At 35.4% G+C, this 27,246-nt stretch overlaps 1 protein-coding gene across 1 annotated transcript; it reads left to right on the top strand.

Annotated features, from left to right (window-relative positions):
- The first annotated feature begins 473 nt into the window (after window positions 1-473).
- On the top strand, window positions 474-25,177 carry LOC134852856 (uncharacterized). The gene is made up of 8 exons (XM_063868690.1): window positions 474-595; window positions 666-1,342; window positions 1,638-1,692; window positions 9,736-13,137; window positions 14,234-14,543; window positions 20,888-21,162; window positions 21,766-21,936; window positions 24,385-25,177. The coding sequence occupies exons 1-8, from the start codon at window positions 572-574 to the stop codon at window positions 24,694-24,696; spliced, it is 5,226 nt and encodes a 1,741-aa protein (XP_063724760.1). The 5' UTR covers window positions 474-571; the 3' UTR covers window positions 24,697-25,177.
- The last annotated feature ends 2,069 nt before the right edge of the window (window positions 25,178-27,246 follow it).

Raw genomic sequence — 27,246 nt, 5'->3', positions numbered from 1 at the left:
CGTTACCACCAATGAAGAGGATTATTGTATCAAACAGGTCTTTCAGGTGGAAGTAGTCGTAAAAGTGATTTGCACTTGCACCAGGTAGCGATAGGATATTCAGGTGTACAGCTTGCACTAATCTTGTCACTAATATCCCTCCATTGAGGGCCTTCCTCACAACATTTGTAACTTCATATCATATAAAATTATTTAATAAATGGATCAAAGGTCCACTGCTGTCCAAAGAAACAAATGGTGTTTACTTGAGTTCTAACCATATTTTATATCTAGATTGGGGGATATTTTGGTGGTAACCTTTAAGATGGAACACGATCTCGATGTCCCATTTCTTGAGTGAACGGAATTGGCTCCGACAGATTGAGGTGCAAAGGCACAAGATGTAGTGTCCCTGGCCCTTGAGCCAATGGTTATAGTTCCTGTTTCTCTTAACCTCGTGTGTCACTTTAGTGGACGACTTGCACTTCTAAACTTTCATTTTAGATTGTGTTTTGAAAATTTTGCTGAAATTTGCAACATTTTGTGAGTGAAAGTTTTGAGTGGAAGACTTACGGAATTTTGTCGAGTTTCCATGAATCAGTTTGGAAGTTACCTGGTAATTGTTTTAGTAGACAAGTTGATGTTTAATTGAAGTAGTAGCAAAATGTCTTTTAATGAATGTTTAGGCGCAAATATCAGTGTCAACTCCTAAGCATAACAAAGTTGGACCATCAAAATCTAATAATGCACTCTTCGTTAGCTCTAACAGAGCCAAGGCTAAGGACCCAGACCCTGCTGATAGCGATAGCAATGATGAGAACCAGGATCCGGGGCAGAGGCATCTCGTGTCCGTCTGTTCTCCAAGAAAGGGTCGTCCAGTCGACTCGACGCTAGACGAGTCATACTCTAGAAGTTCTCGAAGTCGATGGAATGAAACTGCCGAGGTGATGGACTTCGATGAACTTCCTCTGTTTAGAGCAACACCTCCATCGGATGATGAAACAAACGCCACTGCTGTGACTTTGGATTATTTTGTCCGCAGAACAACTCTCGAATTCCCAGCCATTCTGCCATGGAAAAATCGGAAAATGCCGTTGAAGTTCGAGAATCCAGCAGACGTTGAGCAGACCGTCGAGTTTAAAAAATGTCCGAACAAGAAAGGGTTTTCTCTTTTGAGAGTTTTTAACAGCGATGTCGTTGAAAGCAATTGTGTGAAAAGTGAGGAATCCTATATCCTACGTGTTCCTGCCGGGATGTCAGTTGTACAGTATTTACAATTTACACCACCACCTGAGTCTGCTAAAACTGAAGTTGTGAAAAGCTACGGCGATGTGTGGTATTTCTATGTGAGCGCAAGTTACTGGTGAGAGCCTGAACTAATACTTTAACACTAAAATTTGTTTTATGAAATTCATTTGTATTATTTTCTAATACAAAATAACTTATCAATCGAAATGGCAAAAACAGCGGTCAAAGTAGTCTTTTCAATCGCTTTTTTATTTCATTAGTTCCAATCTTGGAACTTATGGAAACTTTGGTATCAAAAACAAAGACAAACGCGAGCCTGAAAAAGCGTTAAGTTGATGCGCTTTTAAGGATGAGCGCTGTTGAAAACTGGAACAGATACGAATATTTGATTTAATTGATTTTTGTTTTAGGGTCAAATTGGTACTTGTGGCGAAAGTCTTGCCGGTTCCGAAGAAGCCTAAAAAGGTGGGTGTGATTCAATTATCGAATTTGCTTTTTGGCTAAGAAACGGTTTACATAACGAGGTTGTTTTATAACACAGCTCAGATCAAAATGTATTGTTCAATAAGCAAGTGTTAATCGTAAAATTTTTTCCTGTAAGCGAATCGAGTTGTTGAAAAACGTATTTCGATTGAAATACTGCATCATTTCGCAGGTTGCCTAAGAACGCTCCTCGGCTGAAATACTTCCACCTCGGCATTTACTAGCCACATTGTTTTCTTGAGTTTTGCTCTATATGTTTTCAGGTTATAAAGGTTCAATCTATACAGGTTCTAGCGGTTTGTCGAGGGCTATATCCTTTGGATATATTCGAGTGATTTCTTCTCAATTATAATTGAATTTACTTTAAAAAAAGTGTTCCAATTATTGAAGGAAGTGAGAATATATATGCTTGGGGTGGGAATTTAGACCAATTTTCAAGATTTTTCTCGGGGGATCGATCCCTGGATATGTGGGGGCGTACCAAGTTGCGCACCACTGTAATAACCTGACACGAGTGTAGCTAAACTGCTCGTTTTATACTTTGATGTTGAATCGGTCTCTTTTTAAGGGTTTACATGCATGCAATAAACAGTAAGTTTTCATACGAAATCGTTCGGTGGTTTCGGTGGTTTTGTTGTAGGGATTGCTATGTGCTTGCACAGTAAAGTTTTCTATATGTTTTCGTTTTGTTTGAAATTAAAAAAAAAATTAATTTCACTTCATTTAATCGGCTGAAATAGAGTCCAGAAAATTTTCATACTTCGTTTTTCATTGATTTGATTCCCATTCCATTTTTTTTTGAAGGTCATTAGACAAGGAGAAAAAGTTTCATACATTTCTTATAACATCGTTAAAAAAAAATTTCTTATTTTTTAGATTCTAACTTTTCTGTAATCGAGTCCGAATTTCATTTGTGAAGTTCTAGAAAATTTATCTTAACTTGTAAATTGGAAATATTTAGCACTTAATTTTTTAAGTGCAAAAGAACGAAATTATCGTCACTTATATAAGTCGTGATTAATTTTTTTCGTGTTTGTTTTGAAAAACAGTCATAAATGTTGTTCACGCACATGATTGGTTTTTCGCGGCTTGGTTTTTGATTTCTCAAGTTCAATTCTTTTCCTGTGAACAGGTAGGTAAAATCTATCGAACAGAAAAAGATTACGATAAATGTGAATGATTTCCAGTTTCAAAAATGGACATTAATTCTCCTAATAATGTAATTTGAAGAAAACTTTGAAATATAAGCACTTTCTGAACCTCATAGAGCTTTCTGCTAAGTTCGAAAGTTGAAAAAGTTCAAACATTTTCAATCGTGTATTTTTTCGGTTCTTTTCAATCTCTCTCCAAACATCTTTTGGCTATTTCGTTCACATTTTCTGATTTATCTCTTTTGCTATACATTAATTAGTTTTTTGTCCTTCTTGGTGATTGAATTCATACATTCCTTTTGATCTACTTTCTTTTTCAGAGCTAAGTTTTCTTGCTTTTAGAGAAATTTTTTATTAGAAACTGGCAAATAGATCTTTTTTTTTCTACCGCATTTTAATTCTGTCTTTCTACACTAACGTATTTTAAAAATTGAATTTTCATAATTTCTTATTGACGGTGTTGCGAAGCTCCGCTTTGCCTATGTGTTCGAACATGAACAAACTTTTGTATAACGAATTTTGTGCTTATTACTTGCATTAGTTTGTGCATAACAAAGAGCACTTAGTAGCTTTGGCAATTCAATAGAATGTGATTTTTTTGGTGGCTGATGTTCGGAGACAGCCAGGCGCTACGGCGCAGTTGTAAAAACATTGTAAGGTAACATCGAGATAGGGAGTTGTAATCATTTAGGGAGGAATTTTTTCAAAACCAAATTATTTAATTTAATTCTCGCATTTTAAAGCTCGTTATTCTTTGGTCGTGGTTCGCATCTGTTTTTCCCCGCCTCGATTGAATTAGCTATTATTTTAATTTTAGTATCTAAAATAAACTGAGTGGTCAGTGATGGGTAAAACGAAAAATATGTCTTGCTGCTCGAGACAGAAGAATCGTTTCAAGAAATACAGTAATTTATAAAAATGAAAAGACGGAAAAATTTTGGGTTGTAGTATATTCCCTTGACGCTCTAAGTTGATTTCTCTTCTTAAGGTTGATTTTTGTTCCGACATTTGTAACGAAAGAACCCGAATATTTGTGCTCGGGGTGTTTTTTTTTTCTTCAGACAAATTTCGGCTTTTGAACTAGCCAATTTTGACGGAATTTTAAAAAATCATTCAAAAGGTATTGTTGTCTTGAGCTTAAATTTGAAATGATATTTCACATGTGATCATTTTTTGTAAAATTATGGGTGTTTAAAGAATACCAATTTGGGACAATTAACGCGCGATAATTTTCGCGATATCAACGCGTTAGCGGAGATTCAATCCGTCTTAGAAGTAGTTTCAAATTGGTTGAAAGGATTTTATTTGCCATAATTAGTTTGTTACTAGGAGCGAAAGTTATTACTCTGTACTTTATATGGCTTGTTGGGTGTGTGACTTTCACAAAAAATCTGAAGTTAAAAAAATCATTTTATTTTCGTTACATTTTATTTTATCATGTTATTACTGCTCCATAGACCTTTAGAGGCAGTCGGAACATTGAAGGATTCGCCCTAATACGAGCAGTTTTGTTAAGACTAGCGAACGCTTGCGTTGTTACGTCTGTTTCAGCATTATTGTTTAGCCTTTGTTTCAAGAAAAAATGGTGGTTTTGTATTCACTGCTAACTGAGCAGTTACTGCAAGCTTGAGTTGGTTGACAAATTTGTATAGTGATTAGCTTTACGGTGATTTTTTTTTCAATATATCTCATTAGTCAGTCATTTTTGGTCACTTAGAGATCATAGACAACTGTAAGTTGTCTATGTTGTTAAAAAGTTTCTTCAGAGCACTTAGTTCGAGATATTGAGTTTTTCAGAAAGTCGTAACATTTATTCGTGATCAAATTTGATTTATGTTGTCAAAAAAGTATCCATCCTTGCACTTGCTAGCATGCGAGCGGTGAGTATTAGTACGGACTTTCTTTTTTTCCAACCTAACTTGGTTCATTTATTTGGTGGCACTTTTGCTAGAATCACAATCTGTACCATCAGGAGTTTCATAGAATCTGTTCTCTGCTTCGTTTGTGGCCAGTGTTTGTGATGTTTTTAAGCATCCGTGGCTGAGTGGTTAGTGCTTGAGACTCATAATCTCTAAGTCGAAGATCGATTCCGAGACGTAGCCGAATTTATAGTAATTCGATGCTTATTTCTACTTTTTATTTTTGCTTATTATAGAGCTGCTTCTTTGTCGTGTTCTCGCTAGTGTTTTCGAAGCGCAGCTTCGCCTCTGTGTTAAAGCTTCTTATAATTCAATGAGCTTTTTTATGGCTTGATTTTTAATAACCTCATTGGTTTATAACTGGCGGTTCATGTTCAGAAACATTATATCAAGCGGTTGATTTTTAGAAACCAGAAAGTTTATAACGTTTAGTGAAGTGTAGTGAGCGTAAACACGTCGTTGTGGCTTGTCTAGATAGGCCTAAATTTAGTTTGTAGATTGTTTTCGTCTGCCAAAGAATCGGTCAGTCAGATAGTTTTTTGATTGACTATTTGCATTACTCGCAAATCCTACGTTTACCATATAATCCTTCATATGAGTGCACTGAACCGGCCAAACTGGGTTACAAATGTTTTCTTTTGGTTATGTTAACCTTCGCGTTAGTTGATTTCTCTTCTCATTGTTTATTTTTGTTCCTTGGGGGAGTTTTTTCGGACAAATTTCGACTTTTGAACTAGCCATTTTTCAAAGAATTTGTTTACATCATTCAAAAGGTAATGCTGTCTTGAGCTTAAATTTGAAAAGATATTTTACCTGTGATCATTTTTCGTAAAATTATGGGTGTTTAAAGAATACCAATTTGGGACAATTAACGCGCGATAATTTTCGCGATATCAACGCGTTAGCGGAGATTCAATCCGTCTTAGAAGTAGTTTCAAATTGGTTGAAAGGATTTTATTTGCCATAATTAGTTTGTTACCAGGAGCGAAAGTTATTACTCTGTACTTAATATGGCTTGTGGGGGGGTGTGACTTTCACGAAAAATCTGAAGTTAAAAAAATTCTTTTTATTTTTGTTACATTTCATTTTATCATGTTATTACTGCTCCATAGACCTTTAAAGGCAGTCGGAACATTCAAGGATTCGCCCTGATTCGAGCAGTTTTATCTAGACTAGCGAACGCTTCCGTTATTACGTCTGTTTCAGCATTATTGTTCAGCCTTTGTTTCAAGAAAAAATTGTTTGTGTTTTCACTGCTTACTGAGCAATTAATGCAAGCTTGAGTTGGTTGACAAATTGCATAGTGATTAGCTTTACGGTGATATTTTTTTCAATTCATCTCAGAAGTCAGTCATTTTTTGGTCACTTAGAGATCATAGACAACTGTAAGTTTGTTAAAAGTTTGTTCAAAGCACTTAGTTCGAGATTTTGGTTTTTTCAGAAAGTCGGAACATTTATTCATGATCAAATTTGATTTTTGTTGTCAAAAAAGTATCCATCCTTACACTTGCTAGCTTGCGAGCGTAGAGTTTTAGTACGGACTTTCTTTTTTTCCAATCTAACTTGGTTCAATTATTTGGTGGCACTTTTGCTATAATCACAATCTACATCATCAGGAGTTTCATACAATCTACTCTCTGCTTCGTTTGTGGCCAGTGTTTGTGATGTTTTTAAGCGTCCGTGGCTGAGTGGTTAGTGCGTGAGACTCATAATCTCTTAGTCGTAGATCGAATCCGAGACGTAGCCGAATTTTTAGTAATTCGAGGCTTATTTCTTCTTTTTATTTTTGCTTTTTATAGAGCTGTTTTTTTGTCGTGTTCTCGCTAGTGTTTTCGAAGGGCAGCTTCGCCTCTGTGTTAAAGATTCTTATAATTTAATGAGCTTTTTTATGGCTTGATTTTTAATAACCTCATTAGTTTATAACTGGCGGTTCATGTTCAGAAACATTATATTGAGCGGTTGATTTTTAGAAACCAGAAAGTTTATAACGTTTAGTGAAGTGTAGTGAGCGTAAACACGTCGTTGTGGCTTGTCTAGGTAGGCCTAAATTTTGTTTGTAGATTGTATTCGTCTGCCAAAGAATCGGTCAGTCGGATAGTTTTTTGATTGACTATTTACAATAATCGCAAATCCTACTTTTACCATATAATCCTTCATATGAGTGCACTGAATCGGTCAAACTGGGTTACAAAAGTTTTCTTTCGGTTAAGTTAACCTTCGCATTAGTTAGCATCACACGTTATTCGAAACTCGGATATAACTTTTCTAGGGTGAAGCTTGTTTAGTAAGATCTAAGTGTAGTAGTTCAGATCATGTAAACTAAGAAAAGGACTTCGTTAATGATCAGATTATTTTCTTATATGCTCGTCATATTGTGTTTATTGTTTTAAGGTGACATTGAAACACTGTAAACAAACTTGATTCACCGCAATTGTCGATTGTTAAGCAATAGCAAATTTATTGACAAAAATGAATTTAGTTATAGTATGGTTTGCATCTTTTTGGTTGTTTAGCATCAACTTTGGAGCAACATATGATATTGTTGTTAATTCGACTGTCAATCCAGCTTGGTCTTCTTTGAAGTTCTTAATTCCTGTTAACATCCCGTATAATTACGCCTGGTCACTGTGCAATAAGCTTAGTAGTTACTACTGTCTAACTACTTTTGTAACTGAAGAAGGCATATACAATCCAGCCTTTCAAGTCCGGGCCATTTCTGGATCATTTATTGCCAGCGATTCGTTTGGAAGTCATCTTAACATGTTGAAGAGATTTGTTAGAGAAGAATGTGTTGATCTCTTTGAACCAGTGTATGCGAAGCATAACCATTTTCTACGCAGAGAGGGTTGTTGTCAAGGTCAATGTTTTTATTATTTCAGGTACGGTTACAGAGGAGCGTTTCTTTCTCCTAAGGAGTATCTATCAAAACTATTTGATTACTCAGAGGAGGGCAAGCAACTTAATTATATTTTATCATTCCACGACTCTGATTGTCATGTTAATATAATAACCAAAATCGGTTTCGGTATCGGAGAGCTAAAACGAGAGAGTCATAGGAGTGGTTTGAGAGATCAGCGTCAGGGTATCCCGTATCTATTAAAGGTCGGGGTTGAATGGACTCCAAGAATACCGTTTGAGAATCCGGCTGATTTCATAACCTTCAGCTGGTTCAAAACGAATGTAATGTGCCCTGACCAGCCCTGGATTTGTCAAAATCAAAGGAGCTGATGCCCGGAAAGAGTTAACTTAGTGGCAGAGATTATTTGGATGCAGAAAAAAACTATCCAAATCTTAGACATTAATTTTGGTTTGCTATTTTTGAATATACATGAGTGTTGTAAGATATGAAAATGACACATTTAACTGCTAAGGGTCATTGATTAGTGTGAATGTTTAACTATATTGTTAATGAGATTTTTGTCTTCGGCTTTCTTGTGCCTCAAATGTTGCCCCTTTGTTACTTTTTAACGACATCCATTTTCGGTCAACCGACCCGAAAATTTACTGTCGCTTTCTGCGCTAATATATACTGCTTTCGAAGAGGGAGGGCGCGCCGAAAACCTTACAATGACCTAAAGCGGTCTTCAAAATTTAGCCTGCCGCGAAGAAAAATTTAGGAATTTCGAAAATTGATTTTGCCGGCCTACAAAAAATAAGGTCGACAGAACCTTCAAAGTTTTCTTTGTCTTCCTCGAGAAAAAAATCCTAGATCCTCCCTGGTTCCAAACGGAGATCAAATTAGGTGCCTTAACTGGAAAAGAGCAGATTGATTTGAATTTCAAGTTTCAGAAGTGTGAATAAATTTCCAATGAAATATAAAAGTATCTAATTGCTCGATTGTTAAGCGTTAATAAACGAAGGGATTAATTACCTATTAGGTCGTTTGCTTTTTTTTTCAGGAAAAAGTCTTTTTTTTTCACGTTCAAATCGATCTCACGTTGTGAATTATGATATTTTAAAGTTCAATTCAAACTCATTTGCTAAATGAAAGACACATTACGCTCTCCAACTGTAAATGGCGGAAAAAACTCGAACGACTTTTGGTTTTTAAAATGAGCTCGTTTTTTTTTGCAGATTTCCCAGAGGAATGAAAAAAATATGCTTTGGTTGGTTTTATTCGGTTGGTTTATCTATTTGGTTGGTTTCGTCGAAATAGTCAAAAAATGTTGTGTTTCAATGGACGAAAAGAAGACACTTAATTAGGTCATGTTTCACTTGTGAGAGCAAGTGACTTGTAATTAGAAACTAAAAATTTTCTTGACAAATCTGTTACAGTTTTAACATGCTAAATTATGGTACCTCAATACCTTTGAGGCCTCTTCTGGCTTGGTTTGGTGTAAGCATGCGTGCCGTGAGAACTGAGCGTCTTGGATTCGAATCCCGGGTGGATTTTTTTTGATAGCATTAACATAATTTTTTTTTCTGAGAAGTTTTGAAAAGTCGGTCAATTATTTCTCTGCTTATTTTTTGGTTGGCTTTTTTCACAATGTGTGGAATTTTGTTCCGATTTAAACTTAGTTAAGTTTTATCGAAAATCGTTCTGTTTCTTCCTTAATTACGAACTCTGACTGTTAGTACTACCTTCTGTAATTTTTTTTTCGAGTTTCAACTGTTTGATATCTTGAAGTTTTTTTGACATTTATTTCTTCCGGACATTTTGTGTCTGCGCACGTATTTTCGGCTTAGTTACCGCTGCGTAAATTTTTTTTCGATGCTTATTCAGCTCTGGCAGTTGTCTCAACTAGCCTCAAAATGAACATATGCTAATCGAAACAAACTTTTCGACCTTTTTCAAAGATTTTTCACTGATTTTTCGTCTGATTTTTTATCGACTAGCGTGACATGTTAAGTTTGTGTTGTATCGCAAATGGTTCGAAACTCCGCTTCGCCTTTGTGTTTATAATGAGAATGAAATTTTGAACATAGCTTTCAATAACTCCTGTTCTTTTTTTCAGCGAATTGCGATTTGGACCAAGGCACCTAAAATACCGGTGAAATCAATATCACGAGGAGTGCTAAAACCCATTACGCAATCGCCCATGCTGAACAAAAAGCAAAATCATCAGCAAAGTACTTTAGGCAGTACTTATTCAAAGTTAAAAGAAATTGAATGTGATGAGAGAAATATTCTGGTCCAGCCGAGTTCAAGTCAGTCAAAGCCTGTTAACAAGTCGGCGACAAAGCGAGCGGCTTCTCGGACTATTTCGGACACGGGGAGTCCAGATACGCGAGACAGCAAGTTGAAAAAACAGCCAAAAATTGTTCAAACTGAACCAAATTGGCGAGGCGTTGTTTTAAGAAACTCTTCGTCAGTTAGAAGGAAAAAAACGGGTACTCAAGAAACAGATACCAAAAAATCTTTCAAATCTGCAATAAAATCGTCGCCGTTATTACGAAGAAAACCGAGCGCAAAAGAGAAAAAAGTTGCCAATGGTAGTGAAATTTGTGAAAAAAGTACTCAAGTTGAAGGGTTAACTGGTAGTTGTGATCAAAATTCCGACGAAATATGTAGTGAAAAAGTTCATGAAGCAAGTACTCAAGTGGTTAATAAATTTGATCGAAATACTGAACAAATGGGTGGTGATCATTCTGACAAAAATTCACAAGACTCTTTGGTTGTTACACGTGAACAAAATAACGGCGAATTATGTGGAGTTCATGCAGCAAGTACTCATGTGGCTATCAAAGGTGATCAAAACGCTGAACAAATTGGTGGTGATAATTCTGAAAAAAGAACTAAAGTAGACGTTGTGATTCTCACAGGTGAACAAAATAACGGCGAATTATGTAGTGAAGTTCATGCAGCAAGTACTCAAGTGACTATGAAAGGTGATCAAAACGCTGAACAAAATGGTGGTGATAATTTTGAAAAAAGAACTAAAGTGGACGTTGTGATTCTCACAGGTAAACAAAATAACGGCGAATTATGTAGTGAAGTTCATGCAGCAAGTACTCAAGTGACTATGAAAGGTGATCAAAACGCTGAACAAAATGGTGGTGATAATTTTGAAAAAAGAACTAAAGTGGACGTTGTGATTCTCACAGGTAAACAAAATAACGGCGAATTATGTAGTGAAGTTCATGCAGCAAGTACTCAAGTGGCTATGAAAGGTGATCAAAACGCTGAACAAATTGGTGGTGATAAATCTAAAAAGAGAACTAAAGAAGACGTTTTGGTTGTTACATGTGAACAAAATAACGGCGAATTATGTAGTGAAGTTCTTGCAGCAAGTACTCATGTGGCTATCAAAGGTGAACAAAACGCTGAACAAATTGGTGGTGATAATTCTGAAAGAAGAACTAAAAAAGACGTTTTGGTTGTTACAGGTGAACAAAATAACGGCGAGTTATGTAGTGAAGTTCATGCAGCAGGTACTCAAGTGGCTATCAAAGTTGATCAAAACGCTGAACAAATTGGTGGAGATAATTCTGAAAAAACAAGTAAAGTAGACATTTTGGTTGTTACAGGTGAACAAAATAACGGCGAATTATGTAGTGAAGTTCATGCAGCAAGTACTCAAGTGGCTATCAAAGGTGATCAAAACGCTGAACAAATGTTTGGTGATAAATCTGAAAAAAGAACTAAAGTAGACGTTTTGATTCATACAGGTGAAAACAATAATGGCGAATTATTTAGTGAAGTACATGCAGCAAGTACTCAAGTGGCTATCAAAGGTGATCAAAATACTGAACAAATGGGTGTCTATAGTTCTGAAAAAAGAACTAAAGTAGATGTTTTGATTCTTACAGGTGAACAAAATAATGGCGAATTATTTAGTGAAGTACATGCAGCAAGTACTCAAGTGGCTATCAAATGTGATCAAAATACTGAACAAATGGGAGGTGAAATTTTTGAAGAAAGAAGGCAAGTTCAAGGGTTTACTTCTAATGCAAGTGGACAAAAAAGTGACCAAATGGAAATTGAACTTGAAAAAAGTGCCCATAAAATACAGACCTGGTGGCGAGGGCGGAAGCAGCGTATTAAGTATCTTAGGCTCAGATCAATGACGTTACATATACAAGCTTTTGCTAGGGGATATTTGGAGCGTTCTTCGTTATTTGACGATAAAAGGGCGGGCGATACTTTATACAGGTATTACCTAAACGCTGTTAAAAATTCTGGAGTTGAAAATTTGGAGAGCTTGGGTTCATATAGCGACCAGTTGAAATATTTTGTCGAAGAGAAAGCAGCTTATAAAATTGCGGATTACTTGAAGTGTTTATTAAAATCAAGACAGGCAAGAGATGAATTTATTGCAAAACGCAGAGCTGCGGTTGTGATTCAGAATGCGTTTCGAAATTATAAATCCATTAAAGCCGCGAGACTTTATTTGAACCTGGTGAGAGAGAAGAAAAATCAGGAAATGGTTGCAGAACGAAAGAATACAGAAGAAAAAGCAGCGATTTTGATTCAAAAAGGTCTTCGCTCTTACATCAATACCAAACAGACAAGGAATAGATTTATAGTTCAAAAATGTGCTGCAATTATAATTCAGAGAGCTGTCCGCGCATTTTTTACAAGAAAAAGAAACATTGAAATTCAACAACGCCGAAGATTATCAGCTAATGTAATTTCCTCATGGTACAGAGCCAGAAGGGAAATTTGCGTCGCAAGACGAAATTACAGATTAAAAATAGAGAAAATTGTTCAGTTACAGAGCCTAGTTAGGGGATATTTATTCAGAAAGGAGTTGAAAAGAAGAACTGAAGCAGCAATTGTTATTCAGGCGAAGATTAGATCTAATTTACAGAGGCGGAACTTCCTGAAATTGAAATCAGCTTGTATGAAGATACAGCGAATATTTCGCGATAAACAAGCTGATAAGCTTCATGAACATGAGATTTATTTGGAAAAGGTCGTTTTGGCGCAGAATTGTGTTCGAAAATTTATAGCTCGGAAGAAATTCGAAAGAATGTGCTCGGTTATCGAACCTGTTAAAAAGTCGTTTGTGGAAATTCGAAGTGCAATTATTATTCAAAGAAAATTCAGAAAAGTTCGAGGTAAATTGTTGCTGAGATATTACACTACCAGGTTACATCGGTCGGCCCTGAAAATACAACGTCTATGGCGCGGGTACTGTTTACGGAGGGATTTAGAGTATTTCAGGGAAAACGTTATCACAATTCAAAGAGCATACCGAAATTACAAAGAATGCAAAGATCTGAAAATTGAATTGGAAACAAAAATGAAGTCAGTTATAAAAATTCAAAGCGCATGTCGTGGATTCATTGTTAGAAAGAATTTCAATCTACCCAAAATGAAACAAGCTGTTAAAGTTATTTGGAAGTTTTACACGGATAACAAAGAAGGATATATACAAAGGAGAACAGAACTGAGAGCTGCTATCAAGATTCAAGTAAGTATTGAAAGAGTTTCAATTTTTTGTCCGAACCCTTAAGTGGGGAGGAACTTTGGACAATGTATTTTTTTCCACAAAATATGGCGAAAAGTTTCATCACTTGACTAGCTTGATTAGTAATTATGTTGCCGGAATAGCTTGCGGTGAAAAACGTTGACGTTATGCAAATCGATTCGCTTTATAATTACCTGAAGTTTGTTTGGCTTTCAAAGTTTGTTTGGCATACTAAGAAAAACTATCTTGATTATGAACCGATTTGAGAAGATTCAGTGCTCGATTGGCCTGCTGAGAAAAAATAAACTTTTCTGAACCGATCCGCTCTGAAATAATTTGACATAATTCAAATTTTTGTTGCTGAAATGGCTTACTCAGAAAAAAAGTTTGAACGAATCAATTTGAGACATGACTTAACTTGAACCATCTAACGGCTTCATCGTTTTATTGTCTTGCTTAAAAAAGATTTTAGGGAATCGATCCGCAGTATGGAGTAATTTGAAAAATTCAAAGTTGCATCACTTGGGCTTGCTCAGAAAAATTAGCTTCTTGCAAATCAATTTAAGGTTTGAAAGAACACATTAATTCAAAATGTCATCACTTGCTCAGAAATTTTTAACTTTTTCGAATCGATTCACAATGATATAACTTGAATTGTTACAAGGCTTGTTTGGCCTGCGCAAATTGATTCATGGTTAGAAATCATTTTCAATTCTTTAGCCCTTGAATGACTTGCTCAGAAAAATTTACTAGCTGCGAAGCGATTTTGAGAAAGATATTACATAAAAAATTTTAATCTCTTGAATGGTGTGCTCATATAAGCTTTGCCAGCCTGTATTATTTTCAAGGTTACATTGCTTAAATGAGTAGCTTGCCTCGAAAAATTCAAAATTTGTGTTACGATCTGGAATAATTTGACATTAATTCAAAGTTTCATTGATTTATAGCTTGATCAGAAACGAACTTTTTGCAAGCCTATTGATAAACGGACATGGGATCGCTAGTTTTTCTAAAGCAAGATTTTTTATTCTCTCTTTGCTGACATTAATCATTCATTGATGGCTAACACAGTTCTGATTTTTTTTTCTTAAATCTTCAGAGTATCTGGAGAGGTTACAGAACTCGAAGTGCAAACAGGGTTCCCGAACTACCGGACAACAACTCGGAGCAGCAGCATCATCATCATCATCAACAACAACAACAACATAACATCGACCATGTAGTGGCCGTCTCTTGCCATTCGCCGACGGAAGCAGAAAAGAAACAGCGCCGTCTTTCTGAAATCTACTCCAACCTAAGAAGTCTGGATCCAGATAGTCTCCCGTTGAGGGCTAGAATGGCAACTGGATTAGCCAATTTGTTGAACTTGAACATGGTGTCTAAAATCATACCGGTGCTGTCTGATATTGGTAAGTTAGTTTTGTTGTTCGTTGAGAAATTTCGAGTCATCGGTTTTGCGGATGAGCATTACACAACCGAATTCGTGCGTTTGCAGGTCAATTTCAAATAATAGTTACTTGAGTTATTTCCTAAGACCATTTATCCACTAGGTAAAATACCACTATATAAGCAGGTTTGCTCGTTACGGAGAATCGCTGGTTTGTTGTTGCTTAAGAGTTTCATGCAATTCTTTAGGTTATTTTTCTTGGCTGATAAATGTTGTCATCTACTGACAAAAAAAACACTTTAATTGCACATCGAAATTAATTTCAATACACAAGTGTATGTCAAATGTTTTCTGTTTTTTTCCTATCAGTTCATAAAAATATTATAACATCATTAGATACACATAGTTACAATAACAATAAACAAAACAAACTCGATTACAATTATCGATGATTACTTTTCACCTGAGAGCTTCAAGATGGTTGGTAAATAAATGTTATTATATAAACTTGAAGCTTTTCCATGAAACTTTACCATGAGTTGCCACAGAGGGGTCTTCTTTAAATAATAATAAATAATAATTTTTGAATTTTATCTTTGCTTTTCTGTATGTTACTATGTCTTTAAAGTTGACTTTATCATCTGTTAGTTTGTTCCAGATTATGACGGACTTTTTAAAGAAGGAATTGTCTATGTATTGCCCATGGTATCTGTCGCCGAAATATAATTTTTTGTTTCTTGTATTAATATCTATTTGGTGGTTATCATACTCAATGTTATAATAGGCTGGCAATAATTGATGTTGTATTTTCCAAAAGTGACATAATATTTTATAGTCCAGAAACATTGTTACTGGTAATATATTGTGTTTTAGCTTCAAGTCTGAAGATGAGTTGTATTTTGCACGATCGCAGCAAGTTTTTACTGCCCAGCTTAATTGTTTTTCCAGAGATATCATTAGGTTAGCGGATATTCCACTTAAAAGAATTGCTGGGTAATGCAAATGACTAATTACCAGTGCATGCATTATCAAGAGTCTTGTTTTCACTGGCAATGGCTTTTTGATTGATTGAAGTGTTTTTATTCCGCATGCCATTTTCCTGAGAATATTTTTGATTTCATCTTGGAATGTGAGAAATTGATCTAAAACTACTCCTAGGTATTTAACATTGGTTTTTTCCTCAATTATTTTATCTAGAGTTATAGTATACTTTTCATCGTTTTTCCTTGAATGTTTTTTGCTGAAAACGATGAGTTCTGTTTTTTTTGCATTCAATTGAAGTGAGTGTTCTAAAAAATAATTTGACAATAGACTGCAATTGGCTTCGAGTGCTTTAATAGCTTTTTGTGGATCGTTATTTTCACAGAATAGTAATGTATCATCCGCATATTGAACTGTTTTACATGTTTTGTCAATTTGTTTGTTGAGATCGTTAATGTAGAGATTGAATATTAGAGGGCCAAGGACAGTGCTCTGTGAGACACCCTGCTCAAGTGTAATCCAATCGGATTCGGTGTTGTTAACAATTGTTTTCTGACTTCGGTTGGTGATAAAGGAATTGATCATTTCTATAGCTTCTTCGGAAAAATTTAACCCTTTTAGTTTTTGGTTAAGATAAGTATGATCAATAGAATCAAATGCTTTAGAGAGATCCAGTAAGGAACATGCTAGTTTTGTTGTTGTCTATTGCTTTTCTGAATGCTTCAGTGCAATAAAGAATAGCGTCGATTGTTGAATATGATGTTCTGAACCCAAATTGGGTATTACTTAGTAATTTTTGGGATATCAGATATTCGTTGATTTGTTTATATAACAATTTTTCAAAAACTTTTGAAAGAGCCCCAGTTATAGAGATAGGCCTATAATTTTCTGGCAGTTCTGGATCTTCTTTTTTGTATATTGGTGTGACAATTGCTTTTTTGAGCTTGCAAGGATATGTCTTGTTTTTCAAAAACTCATTGTACAGAAATGTCAGATGTGTGTATATTTCATTGCAGCCATCCTTCACTGCCCAGGCTGGAATTTTGGATGGACCTGGTGCCTTTTGACAATTTAAATTATGTATTTCTTTTTTACATTCAGCTGATGTGATGAATCGGAATGAAAATTTATTATTTCGAATTTTGCATGTTGAAGTCGGTGGACTTTGCCTGATTTTTGAATTTTTCTCATAAAAGCATCCAAGAGTTGAGAACTTGTAATTTAGCAGGTTCGCCATCTGTAAATTATTGGTTATGAAATCGCCGAAGGAGTTTCTAAGTAATGGAATGAGGTTGGAAGATTTTTTTGAGTTTCTTGTATCGTTTATTATACTCCCTTTTTCGCGTTCGCTTTTTTTCGAGTTAAACAGTTGGGAAATAAATTTATCATCTTCGTAGTTTACCTTTGGTTTGTCGTTGCGAATGAAAATAGTCTTCTGTGGGGCACATTCTTTAATGGTGTCAGCAATGTTAGATGTGAAGATGTCGAGCATTATTTCGGGATTATTATTGCTATAGAAACTTCTCCAATTTATAGCTGATAGTTTTTGTTTGAATTTGTAATTGGAGTAATTGGATTTGTCATATATTTTACGTTTGATTGGTTTTACATTGTTGTTCAGCTTAAGTTCTGTAATGAATGCTGTTGCTTGGTGGTCGGTCTTAATTGGTGGTGTGAATACTATTGAATTATTTGTTAGATCTTTTATGCCTAGGTCGGTGATAATATAGTCAATTAGTGCTTTTGAGTGAGTAGGTGTTAATTTGTTAGTGACGTCCAGATTATATGGTATTAGGATTGTATCTAAAGACTGTTTGTCGTCTTCGTTGAGATAGTTGAGATTGTAATCTCCTAGTAAAATTAGGTTTGAATTAAATGACTGTGCATGGTCAATTGATTTGGCTAGATCTTCTAAGAAGTCTGTTTTGTTGTTTCTATTAGGATTGTAGGCCAGGTTTAATAGAGTGGTTCTATCATTTTTGTTGAGTCCGGTTTTAAATTCTATCCAGATGCTATCATACTTTTTGTGCATGTTGTTTAAGTCATGTCTTACTTTTGGGTTTAACTTTTTAGGAACCAGTAACATGACCCCTCCACCCTTCAATTTTTTACTTGATTCATAAGTTCTATCACATCGGAACAACTTATGTTTGTCATTGTCTATGGCCCATAGTTTATCGTCATTTGTATCATTGAACCATTTCTCGGAAAATCCGAAAATTGTATTATCATTAAAAGTTTTGATAAGTTGTTTGAGATCTGAACGCTTTCTAGCTAAGCTTCTACAATTAAGATGTAGTACTTTTAAGTTGTTGTTGTAGTTTTCCAGTTTTTTCTTTATTTGACTGAATTGCATGAATGGTCCTAGATTAGGGTGGATATCCCCTGATGTTAGGAGAGTTTTATGAAGGGACCTTTCTTGTTTTTTATTAGTCTTGCTTGTATTTTTTATATAATAACTGTAATAGTAATAGCTTATATTATTAAGTATAGTGCAATAATGTTTGTTCGAGTATATTGTGGCAACCCATGGAAAAAGATACTTTCCTTTTCTTTTATTCAGTACCGCATAAGCTACGAATTGATCGCTTTCGCAGAAGCTGATGACAGATATGCTAGTTAAGGCAAAAAGTAACAGCATATCGCTTTGTAGAACAAATATAGTTAAAATTACAAATAACAGTCGTTTATCAAAAAGATAGTCTGAACTAGCATTACTTAATAATGAAAACCTTGCGAGTAGTTATATGACTGCTGGTTACGATTCAGATTATGGTTATAATTATTATCACAGCCCCATGAGTTGTTGTTGAAATTATTTTGACCAGTTTGTCGGCCATGACCAGTTTGTCGGCCATATGGGTGCATGCGATCGTTACTATAGGGTCTATTGGTAGACCTATAAACATTTTTATGTTGATAATTGGAAAGCGATTTTTGGTTGGAATTTGCTTTTCCAGTATAATCAGGGGCTGGTTTTACCCTCGGGAGTTTACTTGAGTGTTTGAACACGTATGAGCCGAGGCAATTGCGCAAGAATGGTATACCTAATTCATCGTTCAGGTGTATAGTGTCAAAATATAAACTCTGATAGCTCTCCAAGCTTTTGATGTTTGAGTTTAGATTTAGCACCTCAAATCCCGTCGTCGAACCATACATTTCATTCAGAAAACGATTATAATGATCAATTTTGTCATTAGCATCATCATTGTTAAGTATTGGTGGTATTTTGCAAATAACAATCGATTCTGGTGAAAATTTTGCAGTTATTAAAGCGATAAGTTCTTCATATTTGGCGCTAAACTCATCAATCGTTGAGTAAATTTTTTTAAGATGGAGTTTGTCCCATCTTGGATTATCACACACTTAAGTTTTTTTTCACTATATTGGTCAAGGACTTTTATTTTTTCCTCAGTGGAGCTACCCCTGTATGCATGAACAATCGTATCATTGGGGAAAGTTTCAGTTTTTACCCTATCAATTATACTTGAACCCAAAATCAAGTTTACACACTCCTCTGGTACAGGATAGGGCGAAAAGTTTCTCACATTTTTTGATACTTCTTTTGCTTTCGTCGATGTTGACTGTAGTTTGCCATCCTTGTCTGCTTCCGATGTTTTCTCAATAAACTCCATTGTTTTACGATAATCTTCCTTCTGGTCGTACAAATCGGAGTAAATCTTGTATAATGCTGATTTTTGAAGTCCATTAAATTCTTATTGGCTAAGTTTTTTGCTTGACATGGTTAAAATCGATGCAACTGACTGGTAACTGGAAGTACAGTGTTTGATAATGACTTCAGATCCTGTAATTCTGCTAAATAATCTAATTACAGTGCTGAGATAACTATCTTTTTCTGCAAAATAATTTCCTTTTTTCTGCTGTATAACTTTCTTCTGCAAATATACGTTTTTCTCCTTTCCCAAATTTATTTTGTTCGCTCGTCTGATTCGATCAAGCAATGACTACTGATTTCTAGCTGTTGATTTCTGGCTGTCTATTTTCTTTCGCTATGCCAATTCTGGGCGAACGATGAGTTGAAAGTGGCTCGATCAGGATGCGGGGTACAATCAGTTGAAGGGGAAGAGACTGTGATCAGTTCCCAGTAAATAATTGAATTGACGAAATAAATTGCCGTCCAGAAGGGGAAGAGACTGTGATCAGTTCCCAGTAAATAATTGAATTGACGAAATAAATTGCCGTCCAGATCAAGCAATGACTACCTGTTTTTCTGTTGAAAAATATTTTCTGCTAGAAATAACTTTTTTCTGCAAAAAAAAAATTTTTTTTTTCTGTCAAATAATTTTTCTGCAAAACAGTTTTCTTTTCTGTTGAAAAGCTATAATTTCTTTTTCTACTAAATCGTTTTTCTGTAACTGTCTTTTTCTTTTTCCAAATTCGGTTTTTCAATACAGATTTTCGAATAGAGCATGTATGGAATTTTCCAAATTTTAGGGTTCGATAATATAATGCACGGATGTTTTGTTTTTATTCGAATAAATTTTCTAGTTCAGACTAATCTCTATCTAAACGACTGTATTTTTGTTTTTAGAGAATTTCCATTTAATGTTTGAAGGTCAAAAAGATCAAAGGCGAAAATAATGAAAAAAGAGCAAAAAAAGCCGACTGATTTCTAGCTGTTGATTTCAGTCGGCTTTTCATGTTGAAGGACAATTCATGTTTTCATGTTGAAGTAAATAAGGACAACGAGCACATATCGTGTTGGGACCTTATTTACTTTTCCATAGCTCCTCAAGTGTTTCGAAAACAAGTGAATGTTGAAGTAAATAAGGACAACGTTGAAGTAAATAAGGACAACGAGCACATATCGTGTTGGGACCTTATTTACTTTTCCATAGCTCCTCAAGTGTTTCGAAAACAAGTGTTTCGACTGTAAATTTTGCACCTCTGCAATTTGACGAAGAGAAAAATTAGTTCGAAGCAGATTCTCGATTTCATAAAAAAAAGTCTTCTGTTGTTGAGAAACGTTAAGACGTCCATAAGAGTTTGCTGACTTAAAAGCAAAATGAAAACCATGGGAGCTTTCCACATTCCGCTTAGCTGTAGATCTAGATACCATTGTGATGATTTTCACGCGACAAAGCGTAAAAAACGCCATCTTGGTAAACTTCAATTAAATCAGAAGAAAAACAAACAGTGAAAATTAAGCTTCACGATGAGCCTAGTTAGTACGAAAATATAACCAATCAGAAAAAGGCAGATTTACTGTCTTTACGCAAGCGCAGCGTAATGTATTATAGTAATGTTTTCTCCTGTCGTCCTAATGTACTGTTGTTTGATACTAATACTAAGTGCAGATATCAATACCCCACAATCAATGTGATAATTTTTTCTCTGTGGAACTTTAAATCATTCAAATTTCAGAAGTGTGTACTCGCTGGAGTGAAGCATGCTGTATCCAGTTCACTACTGCAACTGTAAGCGATAGATCTTCCTTAACCAACGGATCTGACCACCATCCGAACCATCATCATCACCATCAGAATCATTCAGCCATTCGATCTCCAGAACCGAATAGTGACAATGAGTGTGCTAATCCGACAAGCGTGTTGATTGAATTAATGGAGCGTTGTTGTAGATCGGTAGCTGATCAGGATATTCTGCTGCTATGTGTGCAGATATTCATCAATGTTGTCAAGGTCAGTGCGGAGAAGACATTTCGAATTTAGAAAGAGTTACATGTTTTTTCAAGAACTACTCGGTAAAGTGTCTTCAAAATAATTTACTTCCTTTTTTCACGAGTTACTTGGTTAGTACGCTAAAGCCGTTAGTACGATAAGCCGTTGCCTCTTCAAAACTGCGTATATCAAAGCAGAGCCGTGAAAGTTCCGACTGCTTTTTAAGTAGTGTTCAGTAGTTTTTGTCAAAGAAAATTGTGATATATTTTAAATTTTGAATTAACAATAGTTATAAAGTGTTAAAATTGGAGATGGAAATACTATTACCAACTAGGTTGAAATAGTCGGAACCTTTGGTGAAATTCGTTACTCGAATCACAGTAGTCAGATCATTCTGTGCTAATCATGCAGCAAGCGTCTATTCCTAATGTTGATTTTTGATTACTTGTTGGTTTTTGAATTTTTTGCTACAAGTTCTTTGGTGCCTCAACAAGTTGTGTTTATTGAGCAGCAACTGGTCATACTAATTTTGAGAATAATTCTGAAATTATTTAAAGATAGAATGTGGCTTATGGTTAGTGTAGGCTTGCAAAATTTGAGTTTAAACTAGATGCTTTTTATTAGGTGAAAACATGTCAAGACAGTCTGAAAAAGGATCAACGTCTGTTTCCCTTTCTCCTCTCACAACTGGGAAAGAATAACCCCTCTGCCTGCAAGGGAACATCGGCTGCGAAGTTGTACTGCCACACCTGTTTCCTGCTCCAGATACTTTTGCACTTCCAACAATGCCAGAAGGTGGGAATGTTTTTGGATGATTTTAGATTCTTTTTGGATTTGGAATCCTTTGGATCCTTCATTTGGATTTGGATTCTTTTTGATTTTTTTTGGACTTAGAATCCTTTGAATCTGGAATCTTTGAAGCCATCCTTTGGATTTGGATCTTTTGGAATCTTTTTGGATTCCTTTGCCTCACCGCATGTTAAGGGAAGCACTTGTTGAGACCATTTATCCACGAGGGAAAGGAAAAACACGAACTGTTCAACTGCTGCTTAACCCCTTTTTTAGCATCTGCATGCATTTTTTTTACTTGGCCTTAGCAACTGTTTCCTCGTCCTTGCAAGCCACATATCATCGGGTAAGGGATGCTTCAATTGTCGATCGTTCTACTTAGAAGCGCAAACCTAAACAAGTTTTGGCTTTCTTGTTTCAGATAGGCAACCGCCCCTCCCATTTGCCAATATTTGAATATTTGTTTTTTAACTTATACAACGTCTATGGCGCTCATTTAAGACCCCCCTTTCCTCTCCGCCTTGCAACCTGATGAATATCTGTTTTCTGCATGCGTTTTTGTCGTTTTTTTTGTAACTAATTCATGTTTTCTTGTATTCAAAATTAACTTCAATCTGTCGTTTATCATGGTCATTTTCAACAAACAGCCTGTTTTCAACTATTTTCATGACACAGACAATAGTAATCGTACATGTATATTTGCTTCTATTGCCAAAGTGTTATGTTGTTTTTTGGGTCTGGAGAAGTCTTGTTTTGGAGATTTAGTGTAAAATATTTAATATACGCATTTTGTTGCATCAAATGAATTGATATCGTGTAAAAAAAAATGAATTTTTTTCTGCTCCGTACATTTTACGTTTATTTATAATTAGTGGTACTTTTGAACAGATCTATACGTATAAACAAGTTACCGAAATCCAAAAAACTTGCGGTTGATTAAATTAGACTCGCGGTTGATTAAAACTCGACTCGCATGTGATTCTAACTCAAGATATGCGCGTGCAGTGATTATGTAGCACACATTTGATGCGAATGATTTTATGACATTCTGCGGCAAAACGCAGCAAAAGTTTATAGTAAACAAGACTGCTCGTATAACAGGGCGAAGCCCTGAGTGTTCTGGTTGCACTTTGAGGCCAACTTGAATTTTTCTTGATTGAAAAATTGACGTAATTATCGAAAAAAAAATTCATTTCTTTAATTTATCGCCACACACCAATGTTAACTACAAATGGTTTTTTTAGCGTCTTGCTTCCTATTAACACGACTAACTGACTTGCCTCATTTCAAATTAGAACGCACTAATACGCCACTTAAGCCTGTTATAAGGGTTCCATGACAATCTACCCTATTCGAATCTACCCAATGCCATTCTACCCTATACTAATCTACCATATATTCCAATTGTCCCTATGCCAATCTACCCTATGTTCTATAAACTGTTCATTGGATCAGGTAACTGAGTTGACTATCTCGGTTTAAGGTCACCGGTTTTCGTAAAGAGTTCTACCCTCTGCTGACAAGCTCGCAACAAGTGGCACGACTGAGGCTATCACTATTTTGCTGTTATCATTCCATCTCTAATTAGGCGTAGGGTAAATTGGTATATAGGGTAGAATAGTATTGGGTAGATTAGTATAGGGTAAATTGTCCTGCTACCGTTACAAAAACGCAACATATCACGAGATAAGTATCCCAAATTTGCAACTTTAAAACCCTCATAATTTTACGAAAAAGGATCACAAGTGAAATATCTTTTTTGAAATTGAGCTCATAACAACAATATCTTTCAGTGGATATAAAAACAATTCCGTCAAAAATACTTAGTTGACTTAATAAAAAACCACCCCAAAAAACAACAAGACTGCCCGTATGTTCAGACTGTTCTTTAACGTATTAGGAGCAGTGTTCAATTAGAAAAAAAACTTAACGAATTTTTCAAAACGACACGTTATGTATCTTTCGCTCACAGTAACTTTTTAAATATCTTGCTGCAGTTCAAAGTTGATTGATTTTGGAGCAGTTTTTAATGGCTGTTTACGCGTTAATAGCAGGAATTAGATCGCGATTCAATTATCCCATGTCGAAAATTTTCAAGCTCCCATAACTTGATGTAAAATGATCACAGGTGAAACCTTTGCTGAAATTTGAGCTCAGGGCGACGAAACTTCGGGATAAAATTTTTAAGGAACAAGAATGGCGCAAAAAATTGCAATTAACTTCTAGTTTTTTTTTTAAATTCGAAAGCTGATGGTATGCTTTAAAATTGGTCATTTTTTATTGCTTCCGTTCACTGACGGTGTTCCGACATTCTGTTGGTTATGTTTTCAAAATTTTTGACAAAAAATGGTAACGAGAGAGTACTTTTGTGCTCGTGCAGTTCAGACTGAGACATGACTGGAGCTAAAATTAATACAAAATTATGATTAAAACTGATCACGTCGTTGTATTTAGATTGCCAAGAGCTATTCGAGACTCATCGAGAAACTGCGCCGACAACATCAGTCCGAAGCTATCAAAGAAAGGAACATCCAGAAATCTCATGCGCAACATTCAATTTCATCATCGTCAACTACAGCTGCTACGCCGGGAATAAAAGGGGGAACTGGAAAGAAAAAAGGTGTCCAGAAATTGGCTTTCAATCTGAAACATGTTCATCCAGCTTGGGAGTTGAAGCAAACCAGACTAGAACCTTGTACTAGTGTAGTTATGGCCTTAGAAGCGTTTCTGGAGCAGTTGAAAATAACTTTTGATCGGACGTGTTAATTTTCTGATTGTGCTGTCGAGGTCAAAATATTAATTAAAATGGATATTTTGTATCGCACAAAAAACACTAGAACATTCACTAATTTTTTTCTTATTGCAATATCTTTGCATTGTAACTCCGAAAAATTCGTTCATTTATTCTTAGAGTAGATTTGAGATGCAGAGCTGTTAATGATAAATTGAACGGCAAAATTGAATTGAAAATAATGATTATGATGTTTTTTAGTTTTGAAGTGAATATTTAATTGAATTTTAAACAGATGTGATCAACGTTTATTTATACGAGCTTGAAAAACTTCATTGTCTCAAGCTTCGAATACAATGAAGGTTGTGCAATTGAGCTATTCAATGTTTCTTCATTCAATTAGTAGGAGCTTTCAGTTTGGAGAGATAATTAAAGCTAGTTTGAACGTGTAAGTTAACTAACACTTATTGTTGTTTGAGTTCTTGGCAAGTGTGTTGAATTAAATTTTAACAATTTTTTTTTCAAATAAAAGTAAGGGGGGTGTGTGCGCATCAGGAAAGCGCTGACCCCGCATGCAGAATTTGTGTAAGACTAAACTGTCCAATATGGGTATTGCTTATTAGGAAACTGAATATTTACACTAGCGATATTTAGTGAAGGTTAGTGTTATTACCCTTGCGATAGCAAGGTTATTTTAATCGGGTACTAGACGTTTTTTACTTGTAAACAACATGGTCCACAGATTTATTGTGTTCCTGGTGGTACCTTCATTGGTTCATAGTGAATGCAAATTTTGTACTATCTCTTGCACACTTAGTCTGATGGTAACGAATACTAGGACGGCAGAGTTCCTGGGTTCGAGTCTGACCAGGACTAAATTTTTTTCTAGCGGTAAATGTTCCGTTTCCAAAAAAAATTCGGCCTGTTATTTGTCTGCTTGTTTTGTCGGCTTAGTTGCCTTGTCTAAAAATAGCTTGTTTTATATCAATCGATAAAAGGAATTCAAATCCAAACAAACATCCGGCGCATCTCGCGTAGAGGTTAAACAACTGCTTGAGACGGCAAAGATTTGCGGCTCGAATTCGGCTGGTTCCTTTTTGTGCTTTTTCGGACTATCTTCCGTTTGTTTATATTTGTCGGCGCAGTTCCCTTAGCTTAATGGTCGTAATTATTCTAAGTTGCTGTTTTTCTTGTGAATTCGTTATATGTGAATCTGCAATTTGTTATATGTGGTATAAAGCTTGATCGTCATTAATTAAGTAGCTTTTTAAATAAAAAAATTAAATTTGATAATTACAAGCGCCGAATGCTGGAATCATTTTGAACAGACCCAGTCAGTCTGTTCAAAAAAATGCTATTCATTCAAGTCATGCATGAAAAACGTATTAGGAAAACAATAAAAACATTCTGGATCTAATTTCGAAGAAAAAAATTGAAAATATGACATCAAACGAGGAAAAGTCAAATAAGCAATTTCACCTGATTTTTATATATAACAAACAGTATGATAATTTTTTTGTGCTTGCGTCAGAAACCAAGAAGGCTACCATTTCTGAACGTTGTTAAGCGATAAAAAGTCAGCTTATTTTCAATGCTGAAAAACTATTTTGATTAATTTAGCATACCTTTTACACAATGAACAAAGAAAAAGAAAATCGAGCGAAGCTTTGGGCTGAAGAGATATTGGGTAGTTCTTTGGATGCTGTGGCTGGAGAAAATCTTGTAGAGGCAATTGGTGGAGGACTGGCAGAGAAGTTGGGCCTAACATTACCCGGTTTGTATGTTATTTTGTTTCCAATTTCAGCTTTATTGGCAAGCGAAAAGATTTTATTGGGTAGCTCAAGTGTAAAAGTCACTGACTTTTTCTATGTTTAAGCTAGTAAAAGCTTGCTGAAACTATAAAATTAAAAATCGTCAACTGAATTTTACAGCGTTTGCTTTGGGATATATTTAATCAGTTCGTTGGAGCTTTTGTTGAAAATTTTTTAAATTTAATTCAAAAAATTGGCAGGAGATTCCAAGAAAATTGTGCCTTAATTGGGAAACGGTTATAAATAATGGCACCGAACAGTTTTCGGAAGCCTTTTGCTTCTTAGCACAAGCAAGCCTAGAGTTATTTTCTGAGCCAACTCGGTCAAACTTTTGTTTTTTGGTTTTGGCTCTTGCTGCATAGCGCTGGCAATTAGAAGCAGGTGTTTGGTGTTTGATACGCTTTATTAATGGATCATTTTTTTAGTTCAAGTTCACATGACTTAGATGTGAAGACTGTAGTCTCGCAGCCGATGACACAATTCCGAAAGATGAAAAAATGTTTTTATTTTTCCTGATTACTTTTGCATTTCTTATTTTTTTGCCTTTTTATAGCAATTTACTGCAGTTATCTCGGTCGTGTTAGCAAAGTTCAGCTTCGTCTCTTCTTTTTTTTTACTAAATGATTTAGGCTTGCTTGAGTTGAAAACTAACATCAGGAGATTTTCTAATCACGGCGGTAGTAATTAGTCGTATTTTCAACGAAATACCAAATCTACAAACCTCCAGATCTTGAAGCCGTAATACGTCAGAATAACGTGAACTATATCAGAATT

The sequence above is a fragment of the Symsagittifera roscoffensis genome, chromosome 8 (assembly GCF_963678635.1).
Source record: "Symsagittifera roscoffensis chromosome 8, txSymRosc1.1, whole genome shotgun sequence".
NCBI lineage: Eukaryota > Metazoa > Xenacoelomorpha > Acoela > Convolutidae > Symsagittifera > Symsagittifera roscoffensis.
Note: the sequence above shows the minus strand (reverse complement) of the source record. Positions and strands in the feature narration are given on the sequence as shown.